Below are 26404 nucleotides of genomic sequence, written 5' to 3' on the forward strand. Positions count from 1 at the left end.
GTGACCATCAGGTTCTTGGTCACCTCCCTGACTAAAGCCCTTCTTCCCCCATCACTCAGTTTAGATGGCCGGCCAGCTCTAGGAAGAGTCCTGGTGGTTTCGAACTTCTTCCACTTACGGATGATGGAGGCCACTGTGCTCTTTGGGATCTTCAAAGCAGCAGAAATTTTTCTGTAACCTTCCCCAGATTTGTGCCTTGAGACAATCCTGTCTCGGAGGTCTACAGACAATTCCTTTGACTTCATGCTTGGTTTGTGCTCTGACATGAACTGTCAACTGTGGGACCTTATATAGACAGGTGTGTGCCTTTCCAAATCATGTCCAATCAACTGAATTTACCACAGGTGGACTCCAATTAAGCTGCAGAAACATCTCAAGGATGATCAGGGGAAACAGGATGCACCTGAGCTCAGTTTCGAGCTTCATGGCAAAGGCTGTGAATACTTATGCACATGTGCTTTCTCAATTTTTTTATTTTTTAATAAATTTGCTAAAACCTCAAGTAAACTTTTTTCACGTTGTCATTATGGGGTGTTGTGTGTAGAATTCTGAGGAAAAAAATGAACTTAATCCATTTTGGAATAAGGCTATAACATAACAAAATGTGGAAAAAGTGATGCGCTGTGAATACTTTCCGGATGCACTGTACGTCTTTAACGTTTGCATACAGTAGGTCAATGGTCCTATTTCCCCGGGTGTTACAATCAACATACTGGGAGAAGGACTGGTAATGTTTTGTCCAGCATTACATGGTTAAAGTCTCCAGCGATTAGCACAAGCACCTCGGGGTGCTGTGTTTGTAATTTAGCAACTGCGAAATGGATGACATCACCTGCTATCTCCACGTTCGCCGGAGGAGGGATGTAAACAATAGCAACAATGACATGTCCAAACTCTCTGGGCAAGTAATAGGGATGCAGACTTACGGCCAACAGTTCGATGTCCCTGTAGCATGTGGAGATTTTAACGTTAACATGTCCAGAGTTGCACCATCTTGTACTGACATAGAGTGCGAGTTCTCCTCCTTTGTGCTTCCCGCAGGTACTTGTGTCTCTGTCCGCTCTAACTGTGCTAAACCCAGGTAGCTCCACATTAGCATCTGGGATGTTAGTTGTTAGCCATGTTTCACAAAAACACAACAAACTGCATTCTCTGTAGGTCCTGATATTTTTCACCAGCGCAGCCAGTTCGTCGATTTTATTTGGTAATGAGTTCACATTTCCTAGGATCACAGAAGGCACCGAAGGTTTGTAGCACCACTTTCTCGCTAATCGCTTGGCTTTTATCTTAGCACCGGCTCTGCTGCCGCAATACCGCCTTCTTACCTCGTCAGGTAAATAGGGAACCACACCGGTGCAGGCATTTGTTCTCAGCGCTTGAAGTTGACTACTTGAATAGACGAGTCTCAGTGTGTAAAAATCCATGTCCGTAGTAAAAAGTAAAATGTGTCCAGGGAACGAGTCGACATAAAAGAAAGTGGTAGGAGTGAACAGTGAAATACAGAAAAAGGTAGAAAAATAAAGTCATACACGGAGCTGCTGGAATGGCTGCCACTCACGATGGCGCCCAAGTCATCTGAGTCTGGCAGACCAAGAAACAATACAGGAGCGGCATATGCGCAGGATTGTGAGAATGATTACAGACAACCCACAGATCACCTCCAAAGACCTGCAAGAACATCTTGTTGCAGATGGTGTATCTGTACATCGTACAATTCAGCGCAATTTGCACAAAGAACATCTGTATGGCAGGGTGATGAGAAAGAAGCCCTTTCTGCACTCACGCCACAAACAGTCGCTTGTTGTATGCAAATGCTCATTCAGACAAGCCAGATTCATTTTGGAACAAAGTGCTTTGGACTGATGAGACAAAAATTGAGTTATTTGGTCATAACAAAAAGAGCTTTGCATGGCAGAAGAACACCACCATATTCCAAGAAAAACAACTGCTACCTACTGTCAAATTTGGTGGAGGTTCCATCATGCTGTGGGGCTACTCATCAAAAAGCTATAGGAGGACAGTGTCTAGAGGCTGTTATATTTGAAAAAGGATGTTATGATGCATATTGCACAATTTCTGTTAATACAATAAATTTAATGTCACTGCTGAAATACTACTGTTTCCATAAGGCATGTCATATATTAAAAGGAAGTTACTACTTTGAAAGCTCAGCCAATGATAAACAAAAATCCAAAGAATTAAGAGGGGTGCCCAAACTTTTTCATATGACTGTATGTCGATTATGTAACTTATAATTGGTGAGTCACCAAAGCCGGAGTCAAATTTCTTGCATGCATACATACTTGGCCAATAAACCCGATTCTGATTCTAAATCTGATTCTGATTATCACAGCTGTGTTTTCCACTGTTTTGTGGTTTTCCATTTTTGAACTTGGCTTTTGGAGGTATGTTTAATTACACTTTTGAGCTTTTTTAAAGGAAAGCCCATGTTATTTTAACAGACAGCCCTTATAACTTTTTCAGTATTAGATATTTCTTATAGTTAACAAGCCATTCTCTTAATTATCCTAATTAAATATTGTATAAAAGCTGAGTGTGAAGCGGCTGGGATGAGAAACAGCACCTCCAAATCCGAGACCATGGTCCTCAGCCGGAAAAGGGTGGAGTGCCCACTCAGGGTTGGTGGCGAGATCCTGCCCCAAGTGGAGGAGTTCAAGTATCTCGGGGTCTTGTTCACGAGTGAGGGAAGAATGGAGCGTGAGATCGACAGGCGGATCGGTGCGGCATCCGCAGCAATGCGGGCTCTGCATCGGTCTGTCGTGGTGAAAAAGGAGCTAAGCCATAAGGCAAAGCTCTCAATTTACCAGTCGATCTATGTTCCTACCCTCACCTATGGTCATGAGCTATGGGTAGTGACCGAAAGAACGAGATCACGAATACAAGCGGTTGAAATGAGTTTCCTCCGCAGGGTGTCTGGGCTTTCCCTTAAAGATAGGGTGAGAAGCTCAGTCATCCGGGAGGGGCTCAGAGTAGAGCCGCTGCTCCTCCACATCGAGAGGAGTCAGATGAGGTGGCTCGGGCATCTGAACAGGATGCCTCCTGGACGCCTCCCTGGTGAGGTGTTCCGGGCACGTCTAACCGGGAGGAGGCCCCGGGGAAGACCCAGGACACACTGGAGGGACTATATCTCTCGACTGGCCTGGGAACGCCTTGGGATTCTCCCGGAAGAGCTAGAAGAAGTGGCCGGGGAGAGGGAAGTCTGGGCATCTCTGCTCAAGCTGCTGCCCCCGCGACCCGACCTCGGATAAGCGGGAGACAATGGATGGACGGATAAAAGGACTAATGGGCCAAGGCATGAATTTTAAGCTTTGGATTGCAGAAACAGTGCCAATTTAAAAATCCTACATGGTTTGACTTAAAGTAGGAAAATCTTTCTGCTCTATCATGACAGAAAAGGCATTTGGTATTGCTATTTTTAATTGCACTATGAAATTAGTTTTGCAATAAAAATGCAAGATGCATGCATGCCTTGAGAACACAACAATGCGACTAATCGATTTCAACTGTTTCAACTTGTAGCATCATGCAACTGAATGAGGGAGCTAGAAGTGATTAAAGACTTTAGGTAAAAGATTAAATTTGAATCCATCTTCTGTGTGATATGGACAGAGCTACAGTTATCCATCAAACAATTGCTCTAATTTCTAACTGGCTTATCCAGTTTAGGCTTGTAGGAACGTATGTTGGTAGTAGCCAGTTGCCTATGCTATGACTAGTCTGCAAGTGAACTATAAAATTATTTATGTTTTCCAGTATTGGCCAGATATGAATGTGGTTCAGCTCAGCAAGAAGTATGATGCAAACCCAGTGATAGAGCATTACATGTTTTAAAAGTGGTATATACTGTAAATTGCAGAGATTCACAGTCAGAAAGCTACAGTACTAAAACAATATACTCCATTGCTGAAAATAAATTAGCATACACTAATTTATGTGATTGATTTTTAAAGCCAAAGTAATGTTCATTATTATAACTACAATAAGCTGAAAATTGAGAAAACTAATATGACAGATATTTAAATGGTTCAGGAGCAAATGGAATGCAGCCTACAGTTATTACTGCAGTTAAGATCAACTGAGACATAAATAATAAGAAAACCTAATTAATTTATAAGAAAACTGAAAAAAAGAAAAAAGGAATTCAGCCAAAAGCAAATTGACAAGTTTGATTTCACAAAGATATCCTTAAACATTTGGGAAAGTATTAAAAATGAAAAACAGGAAGACATTTAGAAGATTAAAGCACAAGTAGTTTGTAAGAGTTACATTTAGAATTTAACTTGTCCATTGCAAATGGTTCTCCAGTAATTGTTATTAACCATCTAATGCATCTTTCACATAATAATGCAAGCATCAATGTCACAACAGCTAATTTTGTTACAAACTTGACATCATAAGTGTGTTGTTACATAAGCAGCTTCAACAGTTTATGTAAATTAAAATGTCCTGAATAACAATTATAATTCAGTAACTCATGTGGCAAAGTAAATGATTTTTGAATTTTTATTTTTAAGTATTAATTTTAAGTAGCATTCAGTCTGTTACTAAACAGAAAATGTCAAATAAATTTAGTATGTAAACATGGGCAGATGTATTTTGTAGTTCATGATGATCACATCATTCTCTATTAATTCTATGATGAAATCCTCTCAAGTTCGTAAAATCTTCCCAATTTGTTGTTGCATTGGCTGAGAATCTCCCTGTTTCGGCCACAAATTAAATTCAGGTCCCGTGAGTGCTAATGAGCCTACTACTCATTTTTCTCTTGTTTTAAAGGACTACTATTTCAGCGTTACTGCTCAAGTAATCTAAAGTAAGTATTTTTTAATAGCAACAGACAAGTAGTACCCTGTTAGACAAAGGCAATCAGGAGTCAAAAGTGTATATTTCTCCATTTTTTGTACAGATTCATCAAGACTACTAAAAACAACACCCGACCAAGTATTGATCAGTAACAGTGTTAACCAACGTGTCTTTCATTGCCAATAACTTTTGCTGCGTAACCAATATGAAACAAAGAATTAAATCCAACTTAGTAGTAATATGGACTTGGTACACACTATCAATTGATATTAAATCATATTTTTTATACAACTGAAAATTATGTTCTTAGCAAGGTACAGTACATGGTCTTAGAAAATTAGATTTTATACAGTAAAAATTCATATACAGAATATAAACTGTATAATATCCCCACAAACATGTTAAACTACCACTTAGCCTACTGTAATGCTTAAAATACGTATGAACAGAATGGAATGCTGTTGTGCACATTTTCATAGAGCATTTAGCTACAGTGTTACTACAATAAAGTTATGTATTTGTATGTCTTTATGTAACGTGTCACTGTGTTTCTATAAGGCACAGTACATTTAATTATCAATGTTTTTAATTTTTACTACCAAAGTTAACCTTTAATATCCTCTGTGTGGATGTATGCTTGAAAAATACACAACACATTCACATATTACATTAATCTAACAGTTTAATAACCAATACAAAAGTCTAAACAGCGTACAAGTTATAGTTATATAACTGGAAAAGATTCAAGCTCAGGTCTTTTCTACATTAGTTGCAGTTCAAATACAATTTGAACGTTCACTGCTCCACCTGGTGGTGCAATCCGCTGCAGGCAGTGCGCTGTTTAACAACAGTATTCTCATGCATTTTGAATGGCTACATTTGTATGTATTATATAATGTTCACTAGATAAAAGTACATTAAAAAATGACTTAAGGTTACTGGAATTATACTTTTCTGAGAAACTAAAATTATTTTTAAGCTTTACTAACTGGGTCTTATTACAAAATTGGGAAAATGTTTTGTGCTATTCCAATACTACCAGCAATCGTTCCGCCTCATTTTATTTTTGACAAAGCTTAAACCACCAGTCTTGTCTTGTATTAAAACACTAACACCATTACACTTGTACTGATGAGACAGATTTTGAATATTTCACATGTGATCTAACATCCATCCATCCATCCATCATCCAACCCGCTATATCCTAACTACAGGGTCACGGGGGTCTGCTGGAGCCAATCCCAGCCAGCACAGGGCGCAAGGCAGGAAACAAACCCTGGGCAGGGTGCCAGCCCACCGCAGGGCGCACATAGACACACACACACACACACACACACACACACACACACACACATACACACACACGCCCCAAGCACACACCCCAAGCACACACTAGGGACAATTTAGAATCTCCAATGCACCTAACCTGTATGTCTTTGGACTGTGGGAGAAAACCGGAGTACCCGGAGGAAACCCACACAGACACGGGGAGAACATGCAAACTCCACGCAGGGAGAACTGATCTAACATCATCTCGGCAATTGTTAAAAGGCAGAGTTGTAACAGAAAAATAAATCTTGGAAAAACATGTCTGAAGTAGACCAGTTTGTTTAATTCATAGTTTGTTGGTTTGACAAATACTAAATGTAATTTTGCTCAGAAAATGTGAAATCAATACTTCACTCGTCAAGTACTTCAAGTTCTACACAACATCAAGATTAGTTATCAACTTCAGAGGAAGGAAAGGATTAGTTATTTATAATGAACAATCAGGAAACTGAGCTCCAAAATCTGATTATGTTGTAAGTATGGCAGTTTAAAATGTTTTGAGCATTTTCAGTTTGTCCACCTCATGCTTCTAACAACATCCTGTGCAGAACCAAATGAAACCAAATACACAGAGATAAATAACAAGACATGTTAATATTCATTCGAATATAATCTTTAATGGCTAAAACTGTATGGCGTTAAACTCCATTTAATATCTCTAATTAATCAGAATCTGTACACATTTGTGTGCCTGTATTCTTCTATCTGCTGCACAAAGTTTATACTTTTTCCTTAACTACAGGAACAAGATTAATTTACAATACTGAAACAGTCTAGCTGGTATGAATATACATAAATAGACATTTAAATCAGATGGAAATATTTAAGAAAGGCCATGAATGAGAAATACATACCTGTCCAACACCATCTTTCTCTTCTGTCTTTTATTATTACATTTATTGCAAGGTGCATTGTGAACAGCATTTAACGGTGCCCACTCTGGAACTAGATTTGTAAATGTTGTAAGAGGCTTTTGACACCTGGTAACAGATTGTTAAAAACAAACCAAAGTTAACAAGTATAACACATACAAGTACTTAAAGGTAACTTAAAAAGCACTTAAGTTTCCTTAATGAAAATAGACTACTGGCTTAGAATAAAGAAAAACATAATAGCAACAGTGCTTTTCAAAACATATTCACTGTTTCTGATTTTACACAATAACAACATATCCTATGGTAAAAACTTGTTCCCTGTGATTAACCTGCTGAAATGTACAATTTTAATAAATAAGCCCTTCTAAGTTATTCCGGCCTTATGTTTGGAATCACTACCCAGATAAAAGATGAGCTTTTGCCCTAGTTCATTTTATCATTATTTGCTTGTAATTCCTACTATCCAGTCTTCCTCCTCTTTTTTTTTTTTCAGATGCCTGGTCCCGCTTATGAGAAACATCTCCACCATACTTCACTGTATATTGTAGGTAAGGTATTTTGAGTAGCAAAGAGCGTTACATTTAGGCCACACATATATCACGCAGCCCTGCTGAGGTAGTTTCTCCATTTCTAAGTGAGCTCATTTTATCTAGGGGGACCTCCAATCATGCTTGTTTAACCAAGGGGGCAGTTTGCAATTGCTGCTCATCAATGAATTTAAAAAGGCAAAACTAGGGCGTTGATCATAAAATCATAGATCTGCTATGTATGAATGCACGTAACAAGTTTTCTTTACCTTTCTTGATATGTGTATCCACAGGCTGAACATTCAAACTCCCAAGAAAATGAGTGCTGAAATGCCTCTTCTATTGAAGGATCTTGTTTAAGCAACAATGGCAAGGCAAATATTGGGCTATCTTCTTTACCTACAAAAAATAGGCTTAAAAATTAGGTTAAAATCCTTGCAGATATTAATAATTAAACAGAATGATCAAATTTAGAAAGGGAACAAATTACAACAATAAACACAATAAATGTATAAACGTTTGGATTTGGCACAACAGAAAAGTAAAAAAAGAATGTTTTTCAAGATTCTTGTTCTAAAACCAGCTGTACATGACAAAGCACTAAGTCAACAGAATGTAAATTCCTAGAGTTGTAGGACTGACTGACATCATCCATTTTACCAGACTGGAACGGAGTCCTGGCTTAGCTAACTGTTGCCGGGCACTCTTATCACCAGCTTAAAGTCTCAGTTTGTTTGACTGGCATCTGCAGCCATATCTGATCAAGTGGTTAATTCCAAACCATGCAACATCCAGAGACAGCTTCTCTGTAAGGCACAAAATTGACTCGGGTTCTGAACAAAGGACCATAATTCCAGTATGAGTAACACTGATGGACAGAAATTTGCACCAGTGGTAACCCAGAGGAAGGGATTATGTGAAGAAGCCAATGACACAACCTGTATGCCTCCATATAAAAACCTTTGTAACTAATTGCTCTTTTCCTACTTTGCTACAGCTTAACCTGGTCATAATCTGGTCACTCATAGCCAAAACCCTTAGATGACTGGGTGTGGCATGACAGAGGTTCAAGCTCTCTCTATACTCCAGAAGGCAACTGTGCTCTGACTGAAAACCAAAAGTATACTCCGATTCAGAGAGCTACTAGGGGGCTTCGCTCGCCAAACCCTGGTGTCAAGTAACCCGAAATACATTGATGCATGTATGAGATATATTGGAGTGTGGTCGAGCTTTTTGGGTTTGGAGCCGAGACAGTTTTGCTTCCGCGCTTTCAGATGCGCGGTGTAGGCGCCCACGTTTATTTATTTTATCCATGCAGGCTCGTTTTTGTAGCTCCGTTGGTTGAGCTGGATCGTTTTGGAGCCGTGACCGTGACTCCATTAGTTATCTGCTGTCTACCGTTAGTAATATGGATAATTCCACTTACTGTTAATACTGAGCGTTTTCTGTGGTTGTACTGACAATACTGCATCACTGTAATGTGATTCACATATGCTATATGGTTTGGACGTGTGAGGATGCCGAACATTTATACAGTTGTCCATGTGTAAACTCTGTGTTATTTGAGAACCGCGTCGTAGGCGCCTGCGTGCATTGTTTTCATGCAGGCGGGCTCGTGTTTGTATCTCCGTCAGTTGAGCTGTTTCTTTCTGGAGCCGTGCCTGCTTTACTTCACTATGCTGTGTAGTGTGGACGTTTGCGGCATCCGTACTCTCTTCGGTTTGACTTTGGGCGGGGCGCCGAATCCTGTTGTGTTTGTTTGTTCTGTGGCCGTTCTCTGTGGCCATGTCGGTAGGTATGGGCTTGTTGTTTTATTTGTTATTTCCGTTAGTTGAGATGTATTGTGTTTGTATTTGGCGTAAAGCGTTCAGCGGTTTGTACAATTCCAAGCAGCACATTATTCCTAACTTCACTCCGCAGTAGTGCCACTCACAATATGGCGTACTCTCTTTGTGGACCTGTGGGGCCTCCGTTGCCTCTTACGTCTGACTCGGGGGGGGGGGGTTTAGATGGGGGGTTATGGGTGCAGCGCAGATTCCTCTTTTTTCTGTGGTTGTGTCGTTAGTCTTTAGCTATAGGCGCGTTGTTGCTTCATTTCTCATTCACGTTAGTTGAGCTCTTTCGTTCTTGTGCCGTGACTCCTTCATTCGCAGTTTATGAGACGCGCGCCTGCGCAGTACGTCTCATGGTCCCATCGCCAATTCCCTGTGTCCATATCCGGTCTATTCTCGGTTAGTACTATGGATTACCTGCAATTTAGTACACAGGACAAAGTCAGCTAATGTACTATAGTATTGGGGTTAACTGTAACTAAAGATGATAATCTTGTTAAGGATAAGTTCTGACTATTAAATGTTCCTCACCCTAAATCCAAAACGAAAGGGCAGAGCAGCATCTCACACATGCACGCACTCACACACAATACTGAGAACTTGGTGTGGTAGGAGTGGTCGCTGAACCAGGGTAAATGCCAGCTTCTGTGAGCAAATGAATGCCACTTGTCGGCAATAGAAACTTCACAACCATTCAGTGAACTTATAAACCTTAACCTCATGAAAGGAAAAATCAGGATTCGTAAGTCGTGGGCCATTCCTATAAAAGAGAGGAAAGTTCTATGTATGCCATTAAATTGATTTGATAAGTTAAATGCCTTTTTCTACAGGAGAGAACAAGTTAAACTAAGCTTTTGTTATTTTATGTTGTTTGTGTCTTGTGTATATATATTTTTGTATATATCCATCTTCTAATATACTTGTGTTATAGTAAATTGTATTATTTTGCTCATTTCAATAAGCATGTCTGAGTTACTTGTGAATGCAAGTCTTCAGCCATGTTTTAAATTGCAACAGAGAAAAGTGTTAATGTAGACTTTCGACGATTTATGAAGCTTCTTCATAAATCGTACAGATCTCTTCATATTTCGGGCATCCCGGCCGGCACATGAAACAGAGTTCCTACAACCTATTACCTGCATTAATTTGCCATTCTGGGGTGGGTGTCTTATTGATTATTAAGTATCAAAAATCCTACAGAGTCCATTTTTGTTTTCAACACTTCTTTGTGCCAAAAGTTAACATTTTCTTTGGTTCCTTAATGTCTCCTACTTTTTAAAACTGTTAAGGAAGAAAATCTCTTCTTGCATAGCTTTTATGAAATATTACTGATCCAAGACAAAAAAAAAGTAATCAATGAATAATGTTTAAAAGGAAACCTTAAACAAAATGTTAATGAGCTTCCCAGAACTTGCATGCTAAACCAATCTGGAATACGTATTACTCAAAAGTTAAGTTCTGAAATTGTAGCCTTAATCTTGTAATGAGTTATGCTAGAGTTACTTTGTGAAATTCACAAAAAAATACAAAACAAGGTTTCCAAGAAAAATGCCCACTTTTCAATAAAAATTGTGTTCAGTTTTGCTGGTAAACAATAAATGTGCCTGAAAAATTAGTGGAATATAATAAGACTCTTACCAGTTGCCAAAAATCAGTAACGTTCAGATCCCATTTATAATATAAGCTTACACTACGTAGTAAACTTTTTACCAATATGTTATCTTCTCCCATGAATTTTACAAAACAAGAACTCTAAAGTACCAAATTTTAAGTTATTTTAAATAGTAGTAAAGGAATTTTAAAATGAATAAAGGAATGGGAATAATTTATATAAAAATTGCTTCTATTGAGCCTATTTAGAATGTGCTAATATCCAATCAGCACATTAATGTGTTTGTCTTGGCTGTTTAAAAAAAAAAAAAAAAAAAGTATTAACAAAGCCATTTGTCAATTAGCTATACCTATTCTGTTCAGTTTGGAACTACAGCCTATGCCAGCAGCAACAGGGAAAGTTTGGAACCAAGTCTGCATGGACGTGCCAGTCCAACACAAGAAAGCACTCCCTCACACCTGGCCAACTCAGAGTTTGCCAATTAACTTCAAACTCTACATAGAATGTGACAGAAAATCAAAAGTACCAAGAGAAAAACTTGCACAAACAAATATGGAACATGTATTGCTCTCAGACTGCAATAGGCTACGGGAGACAAACCCAGGCTACAAATGGTGTTAAGGACATAGCACTACGCAAAACTCATCAGTACAGTCTATTAAGTATCAAGATGCTATTTTTACAAAAAAGTTCTAATAAAGTGATAAACTTCATAAGATCAGGCAGGAAACACAAAGCACACATTCAAATCCAACAATATTTGTACAATCCGCACATCATTATTTAAGTTTAAAAGTTTACTCTCTGTATTGTAGGATTAAAGAGTCTAAAAAAAAAAAAAAAAAAAACAAGATATACTTTGTTCTTACCCAATTCACAGTGTAACGTGGGCTGCAACAAATTAAAAATTTCCATTCGGATCTCATCCAACTGAGCCTCAGCAAAAGCTTCAGAAGAAACATAACAGTGATCTACAAAGGAGACAAAAAAATATAAGCATTGATGCTAACAAATGCAACAGATTCCATAATTCCAACCTCCATGTACCCCAAAAAAAGTACAGACAAAAGGTGCCACTATAGTAGTTCATACTTATAAAATCCACAAGGTATGCCCTTTAAGTAATTTTAAAAATACCACATTTTTACACATACAGGCCATCTCTTGAAGTTACCTATAAAACACTGGCTCAAGGCAACTTTGAACAAAACAATTTTGTCAATCTCAAACATTAACAATCTCATGGTCAGATTGTGGGTGTACAAAAGCAGAAAACTACCTGAAAAAGCATACCATACATTCACTGTACCTTTCTCAAATACAAATGCTGATATTTATATGAGAGATATTTATACAAGTGACTAGTTGGATGGACTGTTTAGGGAATTGTTTGGGTTTTTTTTTCCCCTAAGGTCAGCTATTTCAAACATCACGTGGTTTGCGCGCACTTTTTTGTTTAATTTAATTTTTGCACTTCAGTTTTTTGTCAGATCACAAAAAATTAATTTTTCAGCATCTGCTTTTTAAAGCTTTACTGTGACTTAGTTGTAGTGCTTGCATTATCTCAGCTACTGAAATACATAAAGGAGCATGTGTCATTTTTGCTGCAACATCCTATATATACAGAAAGAGCATTCAGGCAGACTGTGCCAGAGAAAGAAGACTGGAATATTAGCCTTTACATTAAAGAAAGTGGAGGAATAAACTGAGGAAAAGGAGTTGGAGGAGTCATTCTGTGCAATTTGAAGAATGGCAAGAAAAGCTACTTTAATGAATTTGGACCTTTTTATTTTGTCCTTTAATTAAAACAAACACTGCATGTTTTAAGTACAGCAGCTTATATTTGCAAATAGAACAGGAAAGAAGAATTTCAAATTGCTGCTTAGTAAGCAATAGTCTTGTTAGCTTAACAGAAAAATGTGTCTGCTTGTAAACCTGTAAAATATATTAGTTTTGTATATTCTTCATAAACATCTTATGAACATTGGATAGATGTATTGCTTTTTTAAAAGTGTGTACTGTTTTTATTATTATTATTTGTCTACGTTTTCATGAGAAACAAATACTGCATAATAAAAACGGTAATCCATATTCATAACTCCACCTCAAAAATTAAGAATCTCTAGCTGGTACACTGTAAAAATATTTAAATAGAGTAAATGTATATTTTAACAGCAAAAACAGCAATAGTTCAATTGAAGATTAAAACCTATATGTGCATGTATTATTTACATTTGAGAAGTGTTTAACTGCCAACATTTGTGAATATATATATATATATATTTCACAAATAGTGAAAACTTCTTTTTATTTAAGCTGTTTCAGATAAATACATTACAAAAGAAATTAAACAAACAATGATAACCTGTAATTATGAGCATTTTCTTCAATGGTGTATGTAGTTATGGATAAATACGTTCTCTACATATTTTATGAGTTAAAAAGGAATGTATTTTAAACATTGTCACATTTATAGCATAATACAGCAATAGATCAAGAGATCGAGTACAACAGTGACTTTCACAATGGCGTTAGAGAGCAGAACAGTGGGAGTAGGAAAACCAGCACCCAAATGCGGTGTGAATGAACATGTTTAAGAGGCAGAAAGCCGTCTGTTTTACTAGATTGCATATTTCACTTGTTAGCTTATGGAATCAAAAAGAAAAAAAAAAAACAAAACAATACTGCATCCAGAGTAATAAAATGTTGTGAAAGAAGTGCGAGGAAAATAAACAAAGAGCTGTTTGCTCACATTCTGTTATCAGTTTTAGCATTTAAGTAAGACTTTAACAGAAAAAGCAAGTGCTTAGTGCTGTTCGAAAACATCATCTTCTTGGAAGCTGATGGCAGTTTTAGCTGGCCAAATGAAGACTTACTTAGAGTTCAACACAGAGAGAGAGAGAGAGAGAGAGAGAGAGAGAGAGAGAGAGAGAGAGAGAGAGAGAGAGAAACAAACAAGCACAAATCAATACGTGCCCTTCGAGCTTTTAAGTATGCGAAGCACTGTGCAGCATGTCGCTTCAGGAAGCAGCTTGCACAGAAGGTAGCAACATGAAGATAATCCTTGCACAGAAGGTAGCAACATGAAGATAATCTTTCAGCATTTTTAGACGAGCGTCCGTATCGTCTAGGTTTGCGAACAGCCCCCCTGCTCAATCCCCCTACGTCAGGATCAAAGAAAGTCAGTGCAAGAGAGAGATGGAGAAAAGTAAGTTGGATAGCTTCTCAGCCATCTGCCAATAGCGTCCCTTGTATGAAATCAACTGGGCAAACCAACTGAGGAAGCATGTACCAGAAATTAAAAGATCCATTGTCCACAGAAATCCGCGAACCAGCAAAAAATCCGCGATATATATTTAAATATGCTTACATATAAAATCCGCGATGGGCGAAGCGCGATATAGCGAGGGATTACTGTAGATCAAAATTCATCAGATGCGACAAAATATCAGTTAGATCAGTAGTCTCAAACTCCAGTCCTGAAGGGCCGCAGTGGATGCAGGTTTTCATTCTAACCCTTTCCTTAATTAGCAGCCAAACAATAATAAGATATAAAATGAACCAAAACATAACCAGCAAACTATGTCCATCATACAATATCTGAAAATAAAGAAAGATTAAGGTCTCAGGAATGCTGATCTGCTCAGATCAAAAACTTTGCCATAAAAATAGTTTAAGAGGCTCTTTATGAGCTATTCCAAGTAGTTTTCAAGGGGGTGGCACTAATGAAGAGAAGGAATCACATTGCATGACAGCTGCGGTCAAAACATAGAACCTTTTTATTGAACAAATTTTGCTAACAACTTAAACTATAATTGTGACAACATGTTTTCAACCATCCAAAGAGGCATTTAGACTTGGTAACATATCCAGCGGTGCTTATCAAAAGTTGTATTGCACTGAACATGTCTTAGAAAAGGAATAGTAAATATTTTTTTGTAAACCAACTACACTTTCTGTTAATGTTAACAATCTCTGGCCACTGACACATTAGCTATATGGATTGTAATGACGTTGGTTATCTCAATTCACCGCTTGCTTTTTTTGTTGTAGGCAGTACCTCTAGCAAACGTGTCTACAAGTGACGTCTGACTCGAGCGTCCTCCAGCTTTTTCAGTTTTACCCGAGGACGTGTAGGGTGCCAATCTTAGTTCCATACATTCATGGTACTCCAAAGAATGTTTGCGGCTAAGGTGGTGCAGCAATTTGCTCGTGTTGCTGCCTCCGGCGACAACTTTAACTCGACAGCATTTGCAGTAAATAGTTGTTTGGTCCACATCCGACCTTTTAAAACCAAAGTATCTCCAGACAACAGACATGGCTCCTTTTTTCACGATAACGCATGTACTCCATTGCATGTGTGTTAAGTGGTGTAGCAGTGAAAAAGGTCCCCCCTTCCTGCTGCACCACGTTCCGAACGTTTTTTAGGCTATTAAAACCGGTGTTGCGGTATAACAAAAATCCATATCATAACAAAAATAAAAACAGTTTTTGGTATGAACCGGTATACCTCCCAGCACTACAGCAACTACTAAAGTGTTAGACCCACTAATTAGATATTCTCCATATAACTGCTTAGTACATTTTAATAAAAAACTACCCAAACTTAGTATGTAATTTCTACATTTGACTACAAAACACAGAAACTGGGAAATAACTCACTTAATTAGGCTAAGAGTCCAAAGAAAAACAGAAGTTGGTTGGAATAAAACCCTGCAGCCACAGTGGGTCCCCAGGACCGAGTTTGGGAACCACTACTGTATATGAAGTTCTAAATCCAACAGCATTTACCAAAGGTAATGTAGAGCTGCATGTTAAATCAACCTGTGAACCAAGCTGACGAACTAAGAGATGATTTACCACTGTTCTGGAAGAAAATGTGGGTTAAGAGTAGAATTATTGCCACAAGATAAACTTTTACTATGACAAAGTCACAACAGATTAAGGCCAAATGCAAAGAGACAAAAATATGCTATAGTAGCAATATAACTAATAGATTTTAAGCTGCAATGGACTGTTTGCCTGCAGCAGCACTCTGCTACCCCACTGGAACATTGCATTCCAAAGGACATGGACCCAGTGGCAATACACTTACATTTATTCACTTAGCAGATGCTTTTATTCAAAGTGATTTACAAAAGAGGTCCACTTAAGTAAATATCAGTCTGAGGGACTGCTTAGGGGCACAAGTGTAGCAGAACAAGGTTACAATATTAAAAGATTATAAAAGTGAAAAAAAAGTGAAGAGCACAGGCCATTATGAATTAGGCAGATACTCACAGAACAGTCAGTCAGTCAGTCATTGTCCAACCCACTATATCCTAACACAGGGTCACGGGGGTCTGCTGGAGCCAATCCCAGCCAGCACAGGGCACAAGGCAGGAACAAACCCCTGGCAGGGAGCCAGCCCACCACAGGGCACACACACACACACCAAGCACACACTAGGGATAATTTAGGATCACCAATGCACCTAACCTGCATGTCTTTGGACTGTGGGAGGAAACTACAGTAAGCAAGTCAGCTGTCTGGATGGTGGTGGGTAGCTCATTCCACCAGTTAAGAGCTACACATGAGGAGTCTGGATTGAGATTTGATGCCATGCAGAGGCAGCATCACCAAAGCATAATACCTCATGAGCCTCTCCATACACATAGGCGCAGATCCACGGAGAGCTCGATTGCCAAACATTAATGATTTTAATCTAATACATGCCGCTACAGAGAGCCTATGTAGCGACCAGAAGAGAGGAGTGACATATGCCTGTCTCAGCTGGTCTTATAGACAGACATGAAAGGCACTATATAGCAGATGCAGTCATATGAAAAAGTTTGGGAACCCCTCTCAGCCTGCATAACAATTTACTTTAAACAAAAAAGATAACAGTGGTATGTCTTTCACTTCCTAGGAACATCTGAGTACTGGGGTGTTTTCCGAACAAAGATTTTTAGTGAAGCAGGATTTAGTTGTATGAAATTAAATCAAATGTGAAAAACTAGCTGTGCAAAAATGTGGGTCCCCTTGTAATTTTGCTGATTTGAATGCATGGAACTGCTCAATACTGATTACTTACAACACCAAATTGGTTGGATTAGCTTGTTAAGCCTTGAACTTCATAGACAGGTGTGTCCAATCATGAGAAAAGGTATTTAAGGTGGTCAATTACAAGTTGTGCTTCCCTTTTACTCTCCTTTTTTTTTTTTTGACGTTACACAGGGGTTGGATATTCCAACAAGACAATGACCCAAAATTAGAGTTCGAAATCTACAAAGGCATTCATGTAGAGAGAGAAGTACAATGTTCTGGAATAGCCGTCACAGTCCCCTGACTTGAATATCATCGAAAATCTATGGGATGCTGCAGTGGGTTGGCGCCCTGCCTGGGATTGGTTCCTGCCTTGCGCACTGTGTTGGCTGGGATTGGCTCCAGCAGACCCCCTGACCCTGTGTTCGGATTCAGTGGGTTAGAAAATGGATGGCTCGATGGATCTATGGGATGATTTGAAGCAGGCTGTCCATGCTCAACAGCCATCAAATTTAACTGAACTGGAGAGATTTTGTATGGAAGAATGGTCAAAAATACCTCCATGCAGAATCCAGACACTCATCAAAGGCTATAGGAGGTGTCTAGAGGCTGTTATATTTGCAATAGAAGGCTCAACTAAGTATTGATGTAATATCACTGTTGGGGTGCCCAAATTTATGCACCTGTCTAATTTTTGTTATGAGGCATATTGCATATTTTCTGTTAATCCAACAAAACTTAATGTCACTGCTGAAATACTACTGTTTCCATAAAGCATGTCATATATTAAAAGGAAGTTGCTACTTTGAAAGCTCAGCCAATGATAAACAAAAATCCAAAGAATTAAGAGGGATTCCCAAACTTTTTCATATGAATGCAGTTAAGACAGTTTATTTGTCCCCAAGGAAAAATTTAAATTTTACAGACACACCCAAAAATAAAAACCCACCCAGGAGACTCACACAGAAAAACTTCTGTTGTTGGATAATAAGGAGGTGCTGCCATCAATACAGGCTTGTAGGTGGCAGTGAGATATGCTTAGACCTGCTCGGATTGTACTACAGGTTTATATTTAAAGTCAGTAATATTTTGGACAGGGCAGGTCCAGATTGTAGTGTCCATGAATGGAACATGCCCAATAGACACTTGATTACTTGTTTGAAGTCACAAGCCTTCAGAATGATTTCATCAAAAATACTGATACAGAGTTAACCATTTCTGTTGCCTAGTCAGCCAGGATGCTGTAATCTGCTTTCCTGGGCAGTGCCATGGACAAATTTAGTCCACATTTCAATGTCTTGATCAAACATACATTTTAGATTTAATTGTACTGTGCTCACTTTTTCCACCACATTCCCAAAAATCTCCAGTTCCCCTATTGCTTCCCCACCCAGTCTGATGAAACCCATCCAGCATGAAAACAGCATCCGAAATAAAAAATGTGAGCTGGTGCAGTGCTTGAAAAAACTCCATGCTGTAGGTTTTTTTGTTTTGGTATCATGGACTACTATTTTAATTATGCTTCGTTTCTTAACAAAACACATACTGTATGACACACACAATAAACACAGTGCAAACCCTTAAAAAGCTGCAAATCTATCAGACACATACGTAAGATGTTTATCAAGAAGATACAAGGCTAACATGCTAAACAAATTTAAAAGTAAAATCGACTAGTTTTGCTGTTAAACTAACAAGACTATTGTTTACTAAGTAGCAATTTCAAAGTTTTCCTTATCTGTTCTTTTTCCAATTGAAAATGTGAGTTGCTGTACTTAACACAAGTTTGTCGACCCTCCAAACACAGACAAGTAGTGTTTGTTTAAATTAAAAGACAAAATAAAAGTGCTGAATTCATAAGATAGCTTTACTTGAAGTTTGGCTAACTGAACTGGATGAGTTCACTTTCTTTAACATAAAGGTTAATATTCCAATCTTTTCTTTCGCTGGTAAAGTCTGCTTTGATGCACCCGGTTTATAGGAAGATCAGCAGCAAAAAAAAAAAAAAAAAAAAAAAAAAAAACACACACATGCACAAGCTCAACTACTGTAATACCTCACATAAAGAAGCACAACTACAAAATAACTGTAAAGTTTTAAAAAACAGATACTGAAAAAAAAATGTACTGCTTGTGATTGGCCAGTCTTTTGTAGTGAAAAATCATCCAGTTTACATCTGCAGCCAATTGATCAGGGTGTCACTAGTACTATTTTTTTTTTTTTCTTAATGGCCGTTTTCCATGGCTGCAAAAATGTTGAAATTGATTTTAATAAGGCAGCAAATACCCTGGAAAAAAGAAAGCAATAGAATATTGATTTTACGTGCTCTTCCTGGGTTCCTTTTTGGTGTTCATTACAATATATTATAGTGACATAAGCAGAGTAAAACACAAATGCCATATTCAAAAGTAAAATAAGAAACTGCATTTCCTTTGCAGTCATGACTAATAAGGTTATTTCATAATATAGTACGATATAACTGGTAAGTATGGGTGAACTACTGTATATAACAGACATCTTGCGACTCTGAATTGAATACACTGGAGAAGGTTGAGAATATCAGCTTTATGTAAAGGAAAAAAAAAAAACCTAACCTGAATGATTTAAACCTTTTTTTGCTCAAATACTAAGACTGAGGACCACTTGAATCATGTTTGACAACCATGCTTCGAGAAACACTGCAATAGATCATTTTTAACATAGGGTGAATCAGGAAGATGTCACTGAAATCTTTACAGAACCTAATAAAGTGGCCAAAGACATTAACATGCATAGTGTACAGAATTTCTAGCATAAGCATTTATTAGCAGCAATTTCCCCTTTCAGCATCAAATAGTAGCAATCGTTTCAATGCAAAATTGGCTTTAATCTGATATATCTAAAAGGTCAATTTATTAAGAGTTTAAGAGAACAATTAGCAAAATATATCCAAGGAGTTTCAGTCTCATTTTATTAACTTTACGGTGCTTCAGTTTCTACAATATTAGGAGCACTGATAAAATCTGATTGCCCTAATATCAACACAGAATTTGGATAAAGAAATCTTGGGTTGAGACGTGATTGTCTCGAAAGACACTATGAAGTCCCGCAAGACTACTTGCACGTCACACCCTACTTACAAACAATTTCTTGGAGACACTTTAATGTCCTGCGAGACACGAAAGTATGACAAAAGGACGGCTGCTGTACAGGCTTTTAAATGATCGACGTGCAGCGCAACATGCAGATCACGCAGCACGGCACAAGCAGCAGCTGGCTTAAAGCGGGAGGGGGAATAACTCATTTACTACAGCTTTATTATTGGCAAACATCAAGAAATAAAAAAAAATGAATGAAACGAAAATAATCTCTTTAAATTGTATATCCAGTTAACCAAACCCAGGGGTTGGCCTGCTAAGTGGGTAGGGGGCAGAGCCCCCTAGTATATAATAAAATTTTAGCATGTTTACCTCTGACTGTAAATATTATATAAACTAAAATGTAATACAATTTAACAACTTATTGTAAAAGTGCAGCTGGATAATTGGAATCTAAACTAGAAAAAAATGCAAGAACATGCCACAAACAATATTTTCTCTAAATAACATCTTGCTCCAAAATATCAAAAGCGCAATATCATTAAACACAGTTAATAGATAAACTCCCACTATCTGGCAATGGTAGTACAAGGCTTGTTTGTTAAAATGAATTCTTGAGATAGTGTATATTTAATTGCATTATTTGCATATTTAGTTGCAATCAGAAATCTTCAACCTCCCACAAATATTCTAAGGATTTACCTATGAAAGTTCTTTCAAAGAGATAGACTTTGCTTTGGATAACTTCTTTATCAGTTGAGAGATATAAAAAATGAACAAATAAACTGTATGATGTATTTGTGAGTGATAGGATATTTTGTTTTTATGTCCATCTCACAATTATTCAAACCTCATATAACATTACTGTTTTAAAAATCTTTCATTAGTTTTTATGGCCTAAAGTGGAGTTAAAACATAATTAAGCCTTTGGGAATTCAATAATGATCCTCAGTTGACTTCAACTGTAATGAATATATACACCCCACCCATGAAGGTGTTGAATGTGAGTTGCAATCATGGGTAAGACTAAGGAGCTTTCACAAAATGAGGAAATTATTTTATTGCACCTGAAGGGCATCGGGTAGAAGATCTCCCAAAAACTGAACATTCCAAGAGGGACCATTTGGAGCATTTACAAGAAAATATAAAAGTGGTGGCGCATCTGCAAACCTGCCTGGTCGAGGGAGAAAGCCTAAAATGTCATCAAGAGCCCTTAACAAAAACTTAGTCAGGACAACTAAGAAAAACCCTCATGTTACTGCAAAACACCTACAGGATGACCTGATGAAGGCCGGTACAAGTGCATCAGTGGCAACTATACGATGAACACTGAATAAACAAGGACTTCACAGACACACTCCAAGATGCACTCCACTTTTGACCACAAATAATATCAAAGGTTGACTAGACTATAGCAGAAAGAAATTGGACAGTCCTGCAGAGTTTAGGGAAACAGTTCAATGGACTGATGTCACTAAATTGGAACTGTTTGGACACATAGACCAGCAGTATGTCTGACTTAAGCAGTGACCAACTGGCCTTTCTTATGTGAGGGATGTTTTTCTGCTGCAGGAACTGGCAACCTTGACCATGTAAATGGCATTGTGGATTTCCAGAAATACCTGACCAATTTAAAGAGGAACATGATGCCTTCTTTTCAGAAATTGAATCTTGGCGATCACTGGACCTCCTAGCAAGACAGTGATCCCAAGCACCCCTCCTAGTTAACCAAAGCCTAGTGGAGAAATAGATCCTGGAATGTCTTAGAGTGGCCTTTTCAGTCCCCATATTTAAATCCCACTGGAAAACTTTGGTCGGATTTAAAGAAGGCAGTTGCAGCATGGAAGCCACCAAACATTAATAAGCTGGAGGCTTTTACATGTGATGAATGGGCAAAGATTCCAACAGAGAGGTTTAAGAAACTTGCCAGTGCTTAACGAAAACTGTTATTAGAAGTTATGAAAGATATATCAGAGAACAATAAATGACAGGTAATTGCTCATCTCATTCAGGGAAAGACTGTCAAAATATACTAGATACACTAAAATGTATGGCTTCTTGTTGCCTGGTTTCCTATACCAAGTGATTATGGCAAGCTACAATAGTGCCAAGCTCACAAATTTTCTAGGGTTTCCTAAATAAAAAAGCCACAGATCTTCTAAAGCAATAGTTCTTTGGCAGTTCTTTGCATTTCTTTCCCAACTATCATGTTACGTTTTCTACCTGTTATATGGTGCCATTTCCATTTACTACATTTATCAATGGCTCTTAACCCAGCCACAGGGGATGCACAAACCAGTGTGTTTCTTCGTGCTGGTCCCAAGCCCGGATAAATGGGGAGGGATACATCAGGAAGGGCATCCAGTGTAAAATTTTGCGAAATCAATATGCGGACAACAATACAAATTTCTATACCAGATCGGTCGAGCCCCGAGTTAACAACGCCCGCCACCAGTACTGTTAGCCAACAGGGTGCTGGAGGAAATTGGGCTACTGTTGGGGGAAGAAGTGTCCGGAGGCAGGAGGAAAGTAGAGAGTGAAACTGAGGGTAGGAACTTTGAATGTTGGCAGTATGACTGGTAAGGGGAGAGAGTTAGCAGATATGATTGAGAGAAGGAAGGTTGATATATTGTGCGTGCAAGAGACTAAATGGAAGGGGAGTAAGGCCAGGTGGTTTGGAGATGGATTCAAATTGTTCTATCATGGTGTGGATGAGAGGAGAAATGGGGTAGGAGTTATTCTGAAGGAACAGTATGTCAAGAGTGTTTTGGAGGTGAAGAGAGTGTCAGACAGAGTAATGATTATGAAGCTGGAAATTGGGGGTGTGATGATGAATGTTGTTAGTGCATAGGCACCACAAATTGGGTGTGCAATGGGTGAGAAAGAAGATTTTTGCAGTGAGTTGGATGAAGTGATGAACAGTGTACCCAAGTGACAGAAAGTGGTGACTGGAGCGGATTTCAATGGGCATATTGGTGAAGGGAACAGTGGAGACGAGGAGGTGATGGGTAGGTATGGTGTCAAGGAGAGGAATGAAGAAGGTCAGAGGATAGTGGATTTTGCCAAAAGGATGGACATGGCTGTGGTGAATATGTATTTTAAGAACAGGGAGGAACATAGGGTGACGTACCAAATTGGAGGAAGATGCACACAGGTAGATTACATCCTATGCAGAAGAGTTGATCTGAAGGAGATTGAAGACTACAAAGTGGTGGCAGGGGAAAGTGTAGTTAAGCAACATAGGATGATGGTCTGTAGGATGACGACGGAGATCAAGAAGAAGAAGAGAGTGAGGGCAGAGCCAAGGATCAAAATGGTGGAAGTTGAAAAAGAAAGACTGCAAGGTTGAGTTTAGGGAGGAGGTGAGACAGGCACTGGGTGGCAGTGAAGAATTACCAGACAGCTGGGAAACTACAGCAGATGTAGTAAGGGTGACAGCAAGAAGGGTGCTTGGTGTGACATCTGGAAAGAGGGAGGAGGAAAAGGAAACCTGGTGGTGGAATGAGGAAATACAGGAGAGTATACAGAGGAAGACGATGGCAAAGAAGAAGTGGGATAATCAGAGAGATGCAGAATGTAGACAAGAGTACAAGAAGATAAGATGCAAGGTGAAGAGAGAGGTGGCAAAGGCTAAAGAAAATGCATATGATGAGTTGTATGAAATGTTGGACACTAAGGAGGGAGAAAAGGACATGTACCAATTGGCTAGACAGAGGGACCGAGCTGGGAAAGACGTGCAGTAGGTTAGGGTGATAAAGGATAAAGATGGAAACGTACTCACAAGCGAGGAGAGTGTGTTCAGCAGATGGAAAGAGTACTTTGAGAGTCTCAAGAATGAAGAGAATGAGAGAGAGAAGAGGTTGGATGATGTGGAGATAGTGAATCAGGAAGTGCAACGGGATAGATAGATAGATAGATATTTTATTAATCCCAGGGGGAAATTCACATAATCCAGCAGCAGCATACTAATAAAAAACAATATTAAATTAAAGACTGATAAAAATGCAGGTATAACAGACAATAACTTTGTATAATGTTAGCAAGGAGGAAGCAAGGACAGCTATGAAGAGGATGAAAAATGGAAAGGCCGTTGGTCCAGATGACATACCTATGGAAGGATGGAGGTGTTTAGGAGAGATGGCAGTGGAGTTTTTAAACCAGATTGTTTAATGGAATCTTGGAAAGTGAGAGGATGCCTGAGGAGTGGAGAAGAAGTGTACTGGTGCCGATATTTAAGAATAAGGGGGATGTGCAGGACTGCAGTAACTACAGGGGAATAAAATTGATGAGCCACAGCATGAAGTTATGGGAAAGAGTAGTGGAAGCTAGGTTAAGAAGTGAGGTGATGATTAGTGAGCAACAGTTTGGTTTCATGCCAAGAAAGAGCACCACAGGTGCAATGTTTGCTCTGAGGATGTTGATGGAGAAGGTTAGAGAAGGCCAGAAGGAGTTGCATTGCGTCTTTGTGGACCTGGAGAAAGCATATGACAGGGTGCCTCGAGAGGAGCTGTGGTATTGTATGAGGATGTCGGGAGTGGCAGAGAAGTACGTAAGAGTTGTACAGGATATGTAGGATAGAAGTGTAACAGTGGTGAGGTCTGCAGTAGGAGTGACGGATGCATTCAAGATAGAGGCAGGATTACATCAGGGATTGGCTTTGAGCCCTTTCTTATTTACAATGCTGATGGACAGGTTGACAGATGAGATTAGACAGGAGTCCCCTTGGATTATGATGTTTGCTGATGACATTGTGATCTTTAGCGATAGTAGGGAGCAGGTTGAGGAGACCCTGGAGATATGCTCTAAAGGGGAGAGGAATGAAGGTCAGTAGGAACAAGACAGAATACATGTGTGTAAATGAGAGGGAGGTCAGTGGAATGGTGAGGATGCAGGGAGTAGAGCTGGCGAAGGTGGAGGAGTTTAAATACTTGGGATCAACAATACAGAGTAATGGGGATTGTGGAAGAGAGGTGAAAAAGAGAGTACAGGCAGAGTGGAATGGGTGGAGAAGAGGGTCAGGTGTAATTTGTGACAGACAGGTATCAACAAGAGTGAAAGGGAAGGTCTACAGGATGGTAGTGAGACAAGCTATGTTATATGTGTTGGAGACGGTGGCACTGACCAGAAAGCAGAAGACAGAGCTGAAGGTAGCACATTTAAAGATGATAAGATTTGCACTGGGTGTGATGAGGATGGATAGGATTAGAAATGAGTACATTAGAGTGTCAGCTTAAATTGGACAGTTGGGAGACAAAGTCAAAGAGGCGAGATTGCGTTGGTTTAGACATGTGCAGAGGAGAGATGCTGGGTGTATTGGGAGAAGCATGCTAAGGAATCCCTGGATAGAGCTGCCAGGGAACAGGAAAAGAGGAAGGCCTAAGCGAAAGTTTATGGATGTGGTCAGAGAGGACATGCAGGTGATGGGTGTAACAGAACAGATGCAGAGGACAAAAAGATATGGAAGATGATGATCCACTGTGGCAACCCCTAACGGGAGCAGCTGAAAGAAGAAGACGACATTTATCAATGGTTCTTCATGTTATCAGTATTACTTTCCCACTGGCTCAGAATTTCACATGCTGAAAAATAATGATTGGATGACAGACTAGGTTAGCAAGACATTATTTCATTATGAACCATGTTACCCTCAAAGACAGGGATTGAATACATTTTAAAGATTTTGATATCTCTTTCCCTACGTGTACTTTCAGGTCCTTTACTGTCTTGACTAGCCTATGAAGGTGACTCTCAGTGTGCCTCCTATGCCTTTAATCCTTGTTGTGTCTCTCACACTAACACTTCCTCTTTTCATTTGCCTTTCAAAAATGAAACTGACAAATCAGATTGCTTTGAGTAACTGGACACACAGACCCGAATGTTTTACTATATAGTAGACTTACAACAATATACACAAATTCCAAACTTATTTCTTTGCTTTTGTGGTATGTTTTTCAAATGAAGCACTGATATAGTTGGGGTATTGTTGAGGTTGTTCAGTAATTCCCAAACTAGCCTTAGAAAAATATGACTTGAAATCTTGTGATATGGTATCTGTCACATCCCCAACCATAACTGCTACTATAAGGAGCTTCTTTACAGTCGAGATACTGAGATATAGGAATTTTAGGGAGAACACTAGTGTAACTTTAAGTCAGAAGGAAGTGCACTTACAAGTCCTTAAATGCAGTTTTATGCTATTAAGAGAGAACATGACCTTTTAAACTGCAAATGTCAACCTACTAATCATGTATTTGGCTTCCTACTTTTTTTTGTCCTGGTCAAAAACATGGTTGATAAGGTTAAA

At 38.8% G+C, this 26404-nt stretch overlaps 1 protein-coding gene across 1 annotated transcript in view; it reads right to left on the reverse strand.

The window, feature by feature from the left end:
* uspl1 (ubiquitin specific peptidase like 1) overlaps positions 1-26404 on the reverse strand; it is a 95789-nt gene that overhangs the window by 21820 nt on the left and 47565 nt on the right. The window contains exons 5-7 of the mRNA XM_028799336.2: positions 11869-11970; positions 7825-7954; positions 7008-7133 (exon numbers count right to left, since the gene is read on the reverse strand). Coding sequence (XP_028655169.1) covers positions 7008-7133; positions 7825-7954; positions 11869-11970 — 358 coding nt within the window. The remainder of the gene's footprint in view (positions 1-7007; positions 7134-7824; positions 7955-11868; positions 11971-26404) is intronic.

Source organism: Erpetoichthys calabaricus, chromosome 4, assembly GCF_900747795.2.
Source record: "Erpetoichthys calabaricus chromosome 4, fErpCal1.3, whole genome shotgun sequence".
In the NCBI taxonomy this organism is placed as follows: Eukaryota; Metazoa; Chordata; class Cladistia; order Polypteriformes; family Polypteridae; genus Erpetoichthys; species Erpetoichthys calabaricus.